Here is a 12,473-nt window from a genome sequence, read left to right as displayed (position 1 = left end):
TTCAAAATTTAGATACCTGGTAACTTACATAAGACACAGCCTCCAAATCAGAGAGGAAGCAAACAAGAAAACCCACAATTAAAAGAAAAAAAAATTTCATGAAGTAATGCTCATTTACTAATTCAAAAAGAAATTTATCAGTGCATCTCTTAAAAATCATGAGACAATTCTTACAAGCTTGGTTATTCTTGGTTTCCAATTTGAAAGAAAACTAAGAGCAATTAGAAGGGAAGGCTGAGTTATTAGAAGGTAAGTACCATCACAGCACAAGTGACTAATGAAAGTCAACAAAAATTAAGAAGAAAATCATAAGAAGCCAGAGAACTTAGAAAAGAACATAGAAAAGAAGCCACATTCTACGAACATAAAAAGCGGAGAAGCCCAAATCATTTAACACAGGTGAAAACAGACCTTCTGGCAGTGATGCCAGAAAAAGTATCACCACATAACCTCTGCCAGCAAAGATGACCCTAAATCAAAAAGAACAGATTAAATTACACTGGAGTACAAATATAGTCCAATCACAGGCAGATAGTTACTTTTGGAAACCATTGACATTAGTTGAAATAAAAGATGTTGGTATTCAAAGGAAAAAAACAAAGAATTCACTGAATATTTTGACTAGTCAATGGCTTACTCCACTTCAACCCAAAATTTTATTCTTAGGACACTTATCTCCCTCCTCCCATTAATCTTTGTGTCAAACTACTCGGGCCAATCTGGCTCTTGTATTCCACAGTGTTTTCCCATGAGTTTTCCCTAGTAACTTTTGACTTTAATATACCTAATTGCATTCTAAACTACCCTCCACAAAGTATTTTTTGCACATTATCCAAATCCTCTATGTAAAGTGAAGTTGTAGCTGTAATTATATTTCCCCAGTTTACTGTACATGGGAGTTATCCTTCACAGACACACTAACAAAATTTCTTCAAAACAATGAACACGGGCTTCCCTGGTGGTGCAGTGGTTAAGAATTCGCCTGCCGACGAAGGGAACACGGGTTCGAGCCCTGGTCCGGGAAGATCCCACATGCCGTGGAGCAACTAAGCCTGTGCGCCACAACTACTGAGCCCGCGCTCTAGAGCCCACAAGCCACGACTACTGAAGCCCCACGCGCCTGGAGCCCGCGCTCTGCAACAAGAGAAGCCACCGCAATGAGAAGCCTGCGGACCACAACGAAGAGAAGCCCCCGCTCGCCGCAACTAGAGAAAACCCGCGCACAGCAACAAAGACCCAACGCAGCCAAAAATAAATAAATAAATAAAATAAATTTATTTTAAAAAAACCAATGAACATGAAAGTATTTCATTCAATAAACAGGTTACTTACCTATAAGGCTGATTCTCTGACAGATAAAACCAAATAATTATGATTACAATTACAGAGCTTAAACTTGTGCTAACAAATTTTGAAAACTGGGTATCCAAGATCTGCTCCATTAGAGTCCTCAACCTAGAAATCCCAAAAGTCCATGGAATAAATCTTTATTGGATCAGGGAACCTAGTTCAGACTATCAATTAAAAGACAGAATTTCTAACCGCATTTCTACCCAGAATTCATCATACTTTAATAACCTAAAAACCTTGATTATGAGTTAGGAAACAGGGACTGTATACTGCCACCTGGTAGTATATGCTGTCTACTTCCAAGTAGTTGTGGGTGTCAAATGAGAAACTAGATGAAATTACTTTGTAAATTATGAAACACAGTACAAATGTAAAATTATTTTATCCAGGGCAGGATGACAACTCTAGTGCTTTCTAAGCAAAATCCATCCCTAGTCTTGGAGTTTTCTGGCCCTTTGAAAGAAATTACCTTGACAAACAATAAAAGCAGTCTCATAGGAAGTAGTGAATCTAGAAGAATTGATGAGGATTTTCCTATGTAGCTTCTGAAACTGAGGAAGTATCAAATGATTCCTCATAAGCATTGTGCAACAGAAGGACACACAATTATTCAGTACATCAATGTTTTCAAAGAATCAAGTTTGAAACTACAATTCTTGTAATATTCTTTAATACGATTTGAAAACAAGATTTTTACCTGAAGACTACATGAGCAACACTCTTAGATGAGCAATAACTATCTTACTCTTACGCTTTCATTATCTAGAAACTTGCAAATCAATATCAACATTAGCAATATTATCAATGAGTTAAATCATTTGTAAGACCTCAGAAATCTAGAAACCCTAAATCTGACTTTCCACCCTCTATCTGTTCATAAAAGCTTTCATGAAGCTATCCAAGGCCCTTCAAGTACAAATTTATTTAAGTATTCTTGTACAATGAGAATTCAGAGGCAACTGACCAAATCACATTTTTATTTGAAAATTTATTTTCCAGTGACTGCCTTGTGAATTGGAAGGAAAGCTCTGAACATTAAATCCCAGGGCCTGAAATCTTCCATATCTTTTCTCCCTAGAACCAGAACTTCAAAATTTAGAGGTCAGTTTCAGTGTCTCTGATTCAAAATCAGCAAAAGGTCCATTCTCAAACAGAAAGAGCAATCCACAGTTAAGCACATGATCTCAGTTAGTCCAGCTATTTAGGCCAAAAAGAGAGTCATTAGGTATTATCTATGACTTTAACAGACTCTATCAACCTTGAAGATGAGAGTGTCTTGAGATAAAGTATATTTCTTTTTGATTCCCCACCCCCTAATCTTTAAGAAGGCATATTCTAGTAAAATACTCCACAGCTGGAATCACACCAGAGAAGAAGATACTCTTTAGTCCCTTGATCACAGTGGAGTTCTCCATTTGGATAAATAAATACATAAAAGCACCTATGGGTTTATATGCTGGAGAAGAGGAATGGCATCTAGAGAGGAAACAGGGCAAGCACCCAAAACATCTGCAGGTTCATTTCTCTGGCCTATGGCCTAATTACCATGAATCGGGTCTAAGTCTAGGACTCGACATACAATATCTTTTCAAACATTTACAAGTGATTAGATGACCTTGTATATGATATCCTTGCAAACAAGATGGATAAATTATAGGATGAATGCTAGGATAGAAGGTTGCTGATTAATCAATGTTAATTCAAAGAACTGTAACTGGAACAAAGAGCTATGGCCTCCTGGCTCCAGACAAAGAGCTACGTCACACTCAGTGTCTTCTATTCATAATGTATTCTCTAAACTGGCCATCAGGAAGTACTCATTCCCTAGTGGTGGAGATCTGTGTGTGCAGGGGGACAATAATCCATCTATCCCAAGTGTCTTTTTTTTTTTTCTTTCTTTCCCCAAAGTACCTTTTAACATTTTCCAACTGCCAGAAATTTACTTGAGAATTAAAAGCACTAGACAGGTATCATGATGCTATTTTCAACAATGACAATTTGGGTAAAAAGAGTCAAAACATTTTCTCTAACCATCTCCTGGTTCTAGATAGGAACAGGGATTTTACTGAAAGAGATTACATCTGATATGATCAAACACCTCATCCCAATTTTTCTTAAATTATCTTTAACCAAGATGCTAATCAAGATGCTCCCTCTCCATCCCACTTCTCCTGATCTGCTTCCTTTGGGGGAAAAAAAGTTAGAAGTGAAGGGTCAAAAGGTGCTATTTTCAAAAGATTTGGAAAAAGCAAAAAAGCAAGAAGGAATGAATTCTGTTGCCCAAAGTCACCCAACAAGGCACTAATTTAACTTGAGAACACTGTCCTAATAAAGCAACTATCATCCAAATTCCAAAGTACTCTGTATATCCTAAGGAACCCATGAAACTATTGTTCTCATTCTCAAAGGTTTAGGAATATGCACCTCACTCTTCAAATGTTATGGCCACTATCTTTAGATAATCATTTTATGGGAACATCATTCTTCAGAATCACCAGAAGAAAGCTTACCAAAAAAGTAACATAATGTACTAATGGGAAAATATTTTCCATGATTAATAACCAGTTAACCCTTAATAAGAGAGTACCTCTTTTGCCAAAGAAACAGTAAAAAGCAAAGAATAGAATTGACAGAATATCATTTTGTAAATATGCATACTTCCAGACTTTTCGGTATTTCCCCCAAGACACATGCTCTGCCTCCTAGTGCCTGCAGGAAAAAATGCTACTTTTGAAAACAGATACATGATACTAATGGTAAGAACTCAACTTATCTCAAATTGAAAAAACTTCATTTATGAATTGTTTTTCATCTCAAACTGGACTTCAAACATTTTAAATACATGAAAATGCTAACAGTTCCACAAAATAAGTAAAATGCTCAGATAAAATGATCTATTAAACACAATATTAAAATGTTGTTTATAAAGAAAACAGAAGAAAATTTTCAGAAAAGAGACCTATGCTAAAAGGCCACCATGTTATCATATACAAATGTAAACTATCTATAATGCGTGGTAAAAGATTATTATATTCTACAAGCAGGATTTGATACTTTCATCCAATATATAGCAAGATCTGACAGCTGCCACAACAAAAACATTAAGAAGGTTCCTCAAATATGTATTTTTACACAGTTTATATAATCTGATTGTGATATTTATTCAAAAGCCTACTCTGTAGAAGTAAACGTGATTAAGTCTATCTTTTACTATTGCTGATCATGATATTTATGATAAGCACTTTTGTTAACAGTTCCTTTCACGATTTAGACATAGCTCCAATTCATTTGTTATTGCCCAGAGTACTTTAAAGAAAATCTAAGCAAAATCGTGATAAATCTGGACACGGAATTCTTTATTTTAAAAAGTACCTTTATCACAAAGGTTGAGAACAGATAGTATTTTAAGATACAGTCTCCCCTTATAATTTAGAATCAGGAAAAAAAAAAATCTGTCTCAAATGCTTTATGTCAACTATAGAGCAGACTTAACTCTTGCTAATAAGCTAATTACAACATACAACTATCTGTCACAGTATTAACAGTAATATCTACTTCTCTATATCACAAAAGTCAAAGATGATGCATAAAGCACATTGTTTAAATCAAAAGTTTTAATTGGAAATTAGATGTAAGTAACTAAGATAAATGTAGATTTGTAGCCTGCCAGATTTCCCTTATTTGGATGATGTTTATTCACTCATTAATTGTTCTACATTATGTGGATACCATATACACTTCATAAAGCTCTACAACTATAAATCAAAGTGTACTGTGATAACTAAAGATGTTTCTATTTTATAAATTAACTCAAATGATATAAAACTTATTAAAAAATAAAAACACCATCAACCATGTTTCCACATGTCTTTTCTAATTTGAGATGTGTGAAATCTCAAAACTAGAAAACCATATCGCCATTGAGAAGGCTAATAAAGCTGGATGTTAGTCTTTTTTTTTGGAAAATTTTTTTTTAAGAGTTGAGAATATCATAGTGTTAAACCCAAAATTTCAGCTAAAGCATTAATTTTAGCTGTAATAAAAATGCTATAGACATTTATGAATAAATGAAAACTTGGGGAATAATAAACAAAGCAGAATTCATGGTTACCATATTTACACATACTCTTTGTTGTGTTTCAGTGCCACATGATCTGATTCAAAGTAATAAACATCAGGATCATCATCTTCCTCTTCTGTAATGTGCGGATTGGCACTCTCTTTGGCAGATGGCAAATGTCCAATATTGAGTCTTGCCTCTGAGGATGGCTTACTTAGTCCTTCACTCCCATAATTTTCAGAGTCACAACATATGCCTTTTTCATTGTGAGAAATTTCATCGGGATTTGTGAGAGACTGACTTATATTATCACTAACAGGTGCATTTGTTTCACTGGGATTAAGATTATTCTCCTCAAGTTGTCCATTTTCTCTGCAAGGAGAACTGTTTTTAGTGGGACTACCTCTGGTAGGGGCTGCCCTCCGGGGTGAAGTTCTCAGAGTATACCGATGTTCTTGAGGTTCTGATAAAGACATCATTTGAGCTGAAATACAGTCTAGAACAGAAGATGGTTCTGGTTCTCCGGAGACTGGCATACTCTCAAGACTTGTGTCCAGGGCGTTATTGGTGTTTTCATTACACTGCTCTTTTGAGGCACTGCTATCTCCCACCACATCTACTTCCTCCTCAGAATCCCTTAAAGATGAATGAATTTCAGAAAAGGGGGCTGTAGCTGGCTCAGTAGTCAGCTGATTAACATGTTCCACAGGCAGGCAGGCAGTTACTATTTTGTGGTCCTCCAACTTGACCTGCACTTCTGAATTTGTGCAAGGCACGTTATGGTCTATATAACTGTCCTCCTTCCTACTACCAAGGAGCATTGAAGTGTGGGTATCCGAATCCCCATTTTCAGCTACTGATTTCTCCTGCAACACATAGGAACCAGTGCTATTTTGTTTAGTGTTCCCATCGGACTGACAGTCATCACAGTTTACAACAGCTGAATCACTGTCATCAACACCATTGACAGCCAAATAGCCCGTGATTTCTTCAACTACTGTAGAATTAAGTGGCCCTTCCTCACTGACATTCACCTTTTTAATTTCCCTTTTCTCACAATCATCCAGTATAAGACATCGACAAGCTCGTTTAGTCCCTTGAAAATCTGCATCATTGTCCACTACTGTACTCCTCTGTTCTACTGACTCCTTGTCTGATTTTATAGGTGAATCTTCTTCTGAACTGTTTGGTGCTTCAGATCTAAGACAACGCTTAATTCTTTTTAAAACTGGTGAAACAGGTTCTGTTTGCCTTCTTTCACAATTTTCTACAGACTGCCTTTCTATGTTATCTTTTTCTGAAGAAGGAAGTCCTCTTTTCCTAGGGCTTACCCATGACTCTCGAGTACTCTGCTGTTTTATATCAGTAGTTCTTCCATTATTATTTCCTTTCTGAATTTGCACAGGCTCTGGTTTCTTCTTTGGTGATCTTGATCGTACTTGAGAATGAGAAGAGATTTCTTCAGGATGAGCAATGCTACGATTCCTTAAAGTTCTACCACAAAAAGATTCATCCAAGCCGTTTAACCCCACTGTTGATCTTGTAACACGAGTAGATCGGGAAGCAGCCATACTATGGCAAGTCCCTACAATACGGTCATCATGATCCACTCATTGGGAAACCTTCAAAAACGTAAACAAAATAATGAGAAAAAGGTAATAGTTAATACACCTAAAACAAAAGTATAAAGCTATAACTTTTTAATCCATGTATAGCCATATTAAATTTTGTGATATAATTATTTTATTAACATTTCCAAAAGTGATAACATTAGCTAACAATTATATGGCACTTAATACATTCCAGGAATCATTCTATATGCTTTACATACGTTAACTCACTTAAGTCTAACAACAATTAGAATAAGTGCTTATTATCATTCCTACTTCATAAATGAGGAGATTGAGGCACATACAGTTTAAGTAATCCGTCCAAATTCACACAGCTAGTAAACTGCTGGGCAGGGTTCTAGATTCCATGCTCTTAACCTTCCTCGCTATGTATCTACCTCTCAGATATACAGGGGCAAAGGGCCCAGAAAGATCTCTCTCAAAGACAGGACTTCATCTTGGTTATTAAAATAATAATCTTGAATTTATATAGCAGCTATCACATAAACTATCCCAATCACTTTTCACGTTTTCTCAAAACACTTCTGGGAGGTAAAAAGACAGGCTCTGCTCTTTTTAATTCACTCTTACTAAAATGAGTTTCAGGTCAAATTCTTTGATAACAAACTACGTGGCATCCAAAAAATTTTGGTTGCAGTAGAATTTTTTATAACTAAGCAGATGAACAGAAATCGCAGTAGAATTTTTTATAACTAAGCAGATGAACAGAAATCACAACTGTAGCTTATACTTGCTAAGAGCAATACAGAGCAAAGCCAAGCCACCCTAGTCTCTAGAAGTAGAGCCACAAATCAGCAAGTGAAAGGAAGTATTCTAAAGAGGATAGAAGAAAAAGGGAAAGAAGCACACTGCCAAACAAATATTACATTTAAGAAATCAGGAATACACATATAACCCCATCCTTTCCTTCTTGAACTCCTGAGTATATGTGTATGCCACAGTATTAATGCATGTTGAGATGAGCAGGCTTTCTGGTGTGGATGCTTTGGTGTTTCTATAATACAAATGAGAAGGAAACTGAAAACTGCCCTGATTGATCCATTTGGATAAACTGAGTGATTCAGTGATTATTTTCCACGGTTCTCCCAACAAGCAGAATTAAAGGAGCTGTTACAATTTCAAGTCTCCATTCTTCTGCTCCTCCTCTATTTAGCTTTCAAAAGATACTTTGCCACTTCACTGCCTGACTTCGAATAGGGTGCAGGATGGACAGAGAAAAGAGGCCAGTAATGGTTGTAGTACAAAGCTGCACAGGACCCTCTTCCCTCATCCCTTTTGCCAGCTTTCCCACAAGCTCACTCTCCCATAACCCTCCAAATGCCCTTCTACCCCTCTCCCCACAAATCAAATACAATCTCTCCTTTGCCTCAACTTAGAAGTATCTAACAGTTGGAAAGATTATTAAGAACTACAGAAGATACGGCAACACGGTATCACATACAAAAAAAAGAAACTGCCTTCTTGTTCCTGCCTGCTGACAAAATGAATAAAGTGAAGAAGTATCCTGCAAAATATGTAAGTCAGTTGAATTTAGTTTTGTTTCAGAGTATGGCATACTTCTAAATTTTTAATTAACAATTTTTTAAAACCTTACAAGACTCACAAAATCAGCCCTGGGATTAAAGTGTGAAAATTCTTTCTAGAGAATTCCATAGCAATCACATGAACAGTAAGTATGGAACACTGATCAGAACTTAAAAATAATGCTTTTCAAAGTAAACTTTTACTCTTTTGGGACTCATTAGTCAGACCTGATGTATAATTCTCTTCTGTTAAAATCTTCTTATCAAGATTACTGTCTATTTTTATTCACAGGTAATAAACAGTGAATGACCCATAAATATCCACTTTTAATTACAAAAACTTTAAGTTAAACTTCAAATGATGTTTCAAAAGAGCACAAACTAAAAAATATTAAAATCAATGTATTTGTTTCATGTACCCAAATCTGGAGCTTTCAAATGTGAAGATTACAGATTTTTAAATATTAAATACCTATGTAAATATAACGAAGAAAACATAAGTTAATTTTATAAACTTTATTTACAAAACCTAATGCAAATATCTTTAATGCCAATTTGATTATATTCATGATTTATGGTTCAAAAATAATATTGGCAATAGTAATATTTTATAAACACACACACAAAAAACTGTTTATCTTTATTTTTTAAAATATGATGCCAGTCAAGGGCATATAAACTTCAAATGATTCCGGTAACAGGCATTCCTAGCCCTTTTCTCTCCACACCAATCCAAATGAGAGCAAAATTTCTGCCTTATCATTATTAATGAAATAATCCTATTATTAGTAGTACCCAAAACTACTAACAAAGAATGTATATATATCATTATAAAACACCACCTATAATGAGGGTCTGTTTTATTTCTTCACTATTCCAGTGATCAAAACACTGATCAACATGAAATATTTAAACTTTTTTCATTTCTTTTGCTCCCTAAAAATCTTTTTATTCCGTTCACAACTACAATGAAGTCCAAGTTTTAGAGTTCTCAAACCCTATGCTGTTGAGCCATATTTTAAACGAAACTGTTTTGTGATAAGAACCCTTGTGGTACCTCAAACTCTTGCAACTCAAAGTGTGGCCTGAACACCTGAAACTAACACAACATTGTAAATAGACTGTACTCCAATAGAAAGTAAAAAAAAAAAAAAAAAAAAGAAACCAATAGGATATTTTGTACAGAAATTTGGTGACTCATATTTACTGTCTGTAAAGTATAAAAGTCTTAAAAAAAAAAAAAAAGTGTGGCCTGAGAACTAGCACCATGGACATCTACTGGAAGCTTGTTACAAATGCAGAATATCAGGCCCTGCCTTAAACCGTCCAATTAATCTGATTCCCAGGTCATTAAATGTCTATTAGGGTTTGAGAAGCACTGCCTTAGACCACTGCATCCAGACAGTAGTCTATTAAAACATATCAAGTTTCAAACTAAATTAGACCATTTATAATATATCCTTTAATTCTTTATTTGATCCTAATAATAAAAAATTTATAAATAAAACCATTATCCCTTTGGCTAAGGAAGCACCAAATAGAGGACTATAAAAATCTCTTGCCTGAAATTAACATATTATATATACTTAAGGTATTAAATTGGTTAAAATTCTGAAGATTAGAGTTAAGTGAAATTTCAACACTCTTGCTTCTAATGATTTTTTTCTTCTGTTCTAACTTTTTTCTTATCTTTTCTACTTTTGAATAAGCATTTATAAAGACACATATTTTCTGTAGTTATCTGATAAACTGAGTGCAAAATTCAATTACCGAAAAGAGACTAACAATGTTCCAATTATCTCAACCAAGTCTCAACATTGTTTTGCCATGCTTTGTAAATAAAGTATTATAGACTAAAGCAGTTGTCTTCCTCATTTTAGCTGCATAACACAAGAGTTACTAAAGAAATTCAGTGAAGAGGTTTGGAGTACAAAATTACATTCCTGCCAAAAATTAAGTTGCTAAAGGAAGAGAAAGAAACTCATTTACAAACAAAGTATCTCAGAAAATACCCCTGCTAGTTAAGTAAATAGTTAACATGGTTTAAACATTAGCCAGCACCCAACTAGAACTGGTAATTCAATCAATCACTCTAGTTTTAGAATTAAGGGAAACTGTTAGTTAACAGATTCATATGGGCAAAACCCAATCTAGCAACTAGAATGACGTTTTTCCTATGTTATCCACCAACTAATGAATATGGCATTTTCTACAATAGAGGGAAGAGAATATAATCAATCACTAGAATTCCTCTCTTCCCCACCTTTGTAAGTTTTCACTCTATTGCAGAACATATCTCAGGAGAGTCAACCAAATTTTACCCTGTCCATTCACATTAAGGCCCAAATCCTACCTATAATTCCATATGTCTCACCCATTTATTTACTGTTGAACTACCCTCTCCCAAATTTGAATCTACTTGTAGGATCTAATTATAGGATTCTCAAATATAATTATAGGATTCTGAAACGCTCTCTGAAACAGTATCAGCTATGTTTCAGATCATACATTTCCAGCCCCTGTGATCACATCTGTATCACTGTTTCAGTGACTGAAAGTAAAATGGTCCACCTAATGAAACACTACTCCAGCTATCTATCACCTTTACTTTAGAAATCTCAAAAGATATTTCAAAGACACTGCCTGTAAGCTTTTGTTCCACTATAATTACTGAAGTAGTACGGTTTATTTTGGGAATTGAAGGACTGGCAATCCTTCATTAACATCAATGTTCTAGCTGATATTTATTTAGTTTTATTAAGTGAACAGTTTTTAGGAACTGGTCATGATACCATGCAGACAAACCAAAGTGAAAGGCAAAAAGAACAAGAGCAATTGGGAAGTGTTACCAATGATTCTTTTTCTATTTGTCTAGAACATAAACAGGAACTGTTTAATAACAGTTTAGGGACTATCCTTGTCATACAATTCTTTTAAGACAAATTTCTTCGCTGAGCAATTACCACTATTATCTATAATGTCAAAAGTATCTATAAGGTTAAAAGAAGGAGAGTGAGACCTGGGGACCTACCTATGCAATTCAACTTAAGGTTCTTAATATCAGCCTCTTTGAACCCTGGGAACGCTATTACATACTATCTTGATCCCTTGTTTAAAGGGATCTCTTCTTTCTTCCCCATTCAGAGAGGGGCGAGGGGGTAGGCAGAGAGACATAGATATAGAGAGAGCTGAATGAATATACACTTAAAAAGACAAGTGGGGAAAAAGAGAAGTCAAGGAATTTCATACTACCCTTGAATCAAAAATACCTAGAGTGTCAAAGAAAGGTATAATGCTCTAGAGATTCCAATGTACTTTAAGTTACTTCATTTATCCCCTGTTGGGAAAATATTTCATCCCTACACCATTCCCTATAGCTCTGCACTCCTATGAACAGCTACCCAGACTGCACAATTTTCCATGCACCGAAGGAAGTATAGAAAAATAACAAGCCTCCTCTCCTTAATTACAGGCAAACAAACAGACTATAGTTGTCTTCACTACTACAAAACTAAATAACTTACCTGTACAACCAAAGATCTATCATTGTGGAAATATTATCTCTTTTCCTTATATCCTGAAGGAGTTGGAGCTATGATCTAGAATAGAGCTTAAGCATCATGGTTTCAGACTGTCAGCTTCAGCCATGGAGAATACTAGAACTTCCTAAATTCCTTTCTTTAAAAATAAAATAATAAAAAAAAAAGAATTAAAGAAGCAAATTAACTTATGCTAAAATATTTTAGTAACATCTTTGGTAATTCTTGTTAACTTTGTAGCCTCAGAGATATCAAGAAACTGGAAAAGAATTTTCAGAAACCAACAAAAACAAACCAAAAAGAGCTTGAAATATACTAAATCTTTACAACAACTCAGTATTATTTTGAGTCAAAATGTAACTCAGTTCTT

At 34.9% G+C, this 12,473-nt stretch overlaps 1 protein-coding gene across 5 annotated transcripts in view; it reads right to left on the bottom strand.

The window, feature by feature from the left end:
• The window catches only part of ZZZ3 (zinc finger ZZ-type containing 3), a 113,047-nt gene that overhangs the window by 61,460 nt on the left and 39,114 nt on the right, over nt 1-12,473 (bottom strand). For 3 of the 5 annotated variants that reach the window (XM_061184001.1, XM_061184000.1, XM_061184002.1), the window contains exons 3-4: nt 12,089-12,242; nt 5,477-7,032 (exon numbers count right to left, since the gene is read on the bottom strand). In XM_061184001.1, the coding sequence (XP_061039984.1) occupies nt 5,477-6,981 (1,505 nt within the window). In that variant the 5' untranslated portion in view covers nt 6,982-7,032; nt 12,089-12,242. The remainder of the gene's footprint in view (nt 1-5,476; nt 7,033-12,088; nt 12,243-12,473) is intronic. The other 2 variants (XM_061183998.1, XM_061183999.1) reach the window with 1 other exon arrangement.

Source organism: Eubalaena glacialis, chromosome 3 (genome assembly GCF_028564815.1).
Source record: "Eubalaena glacialis isolate mEubGla1 chromosome 3, mEubGla1.1.hap2.+ XY, whole genome shotgun sequence".
NCBI lineage: Eukaryota > Metazoa > Chordata > Mammalia > Artiodactyla > Balaenidae > Eubalaena > Eubalaena glacialis.
Note: the sequence above shows the minus strand (reverse complement) of the source record. Positions and strands in the feature narration are given on the sequence as shown.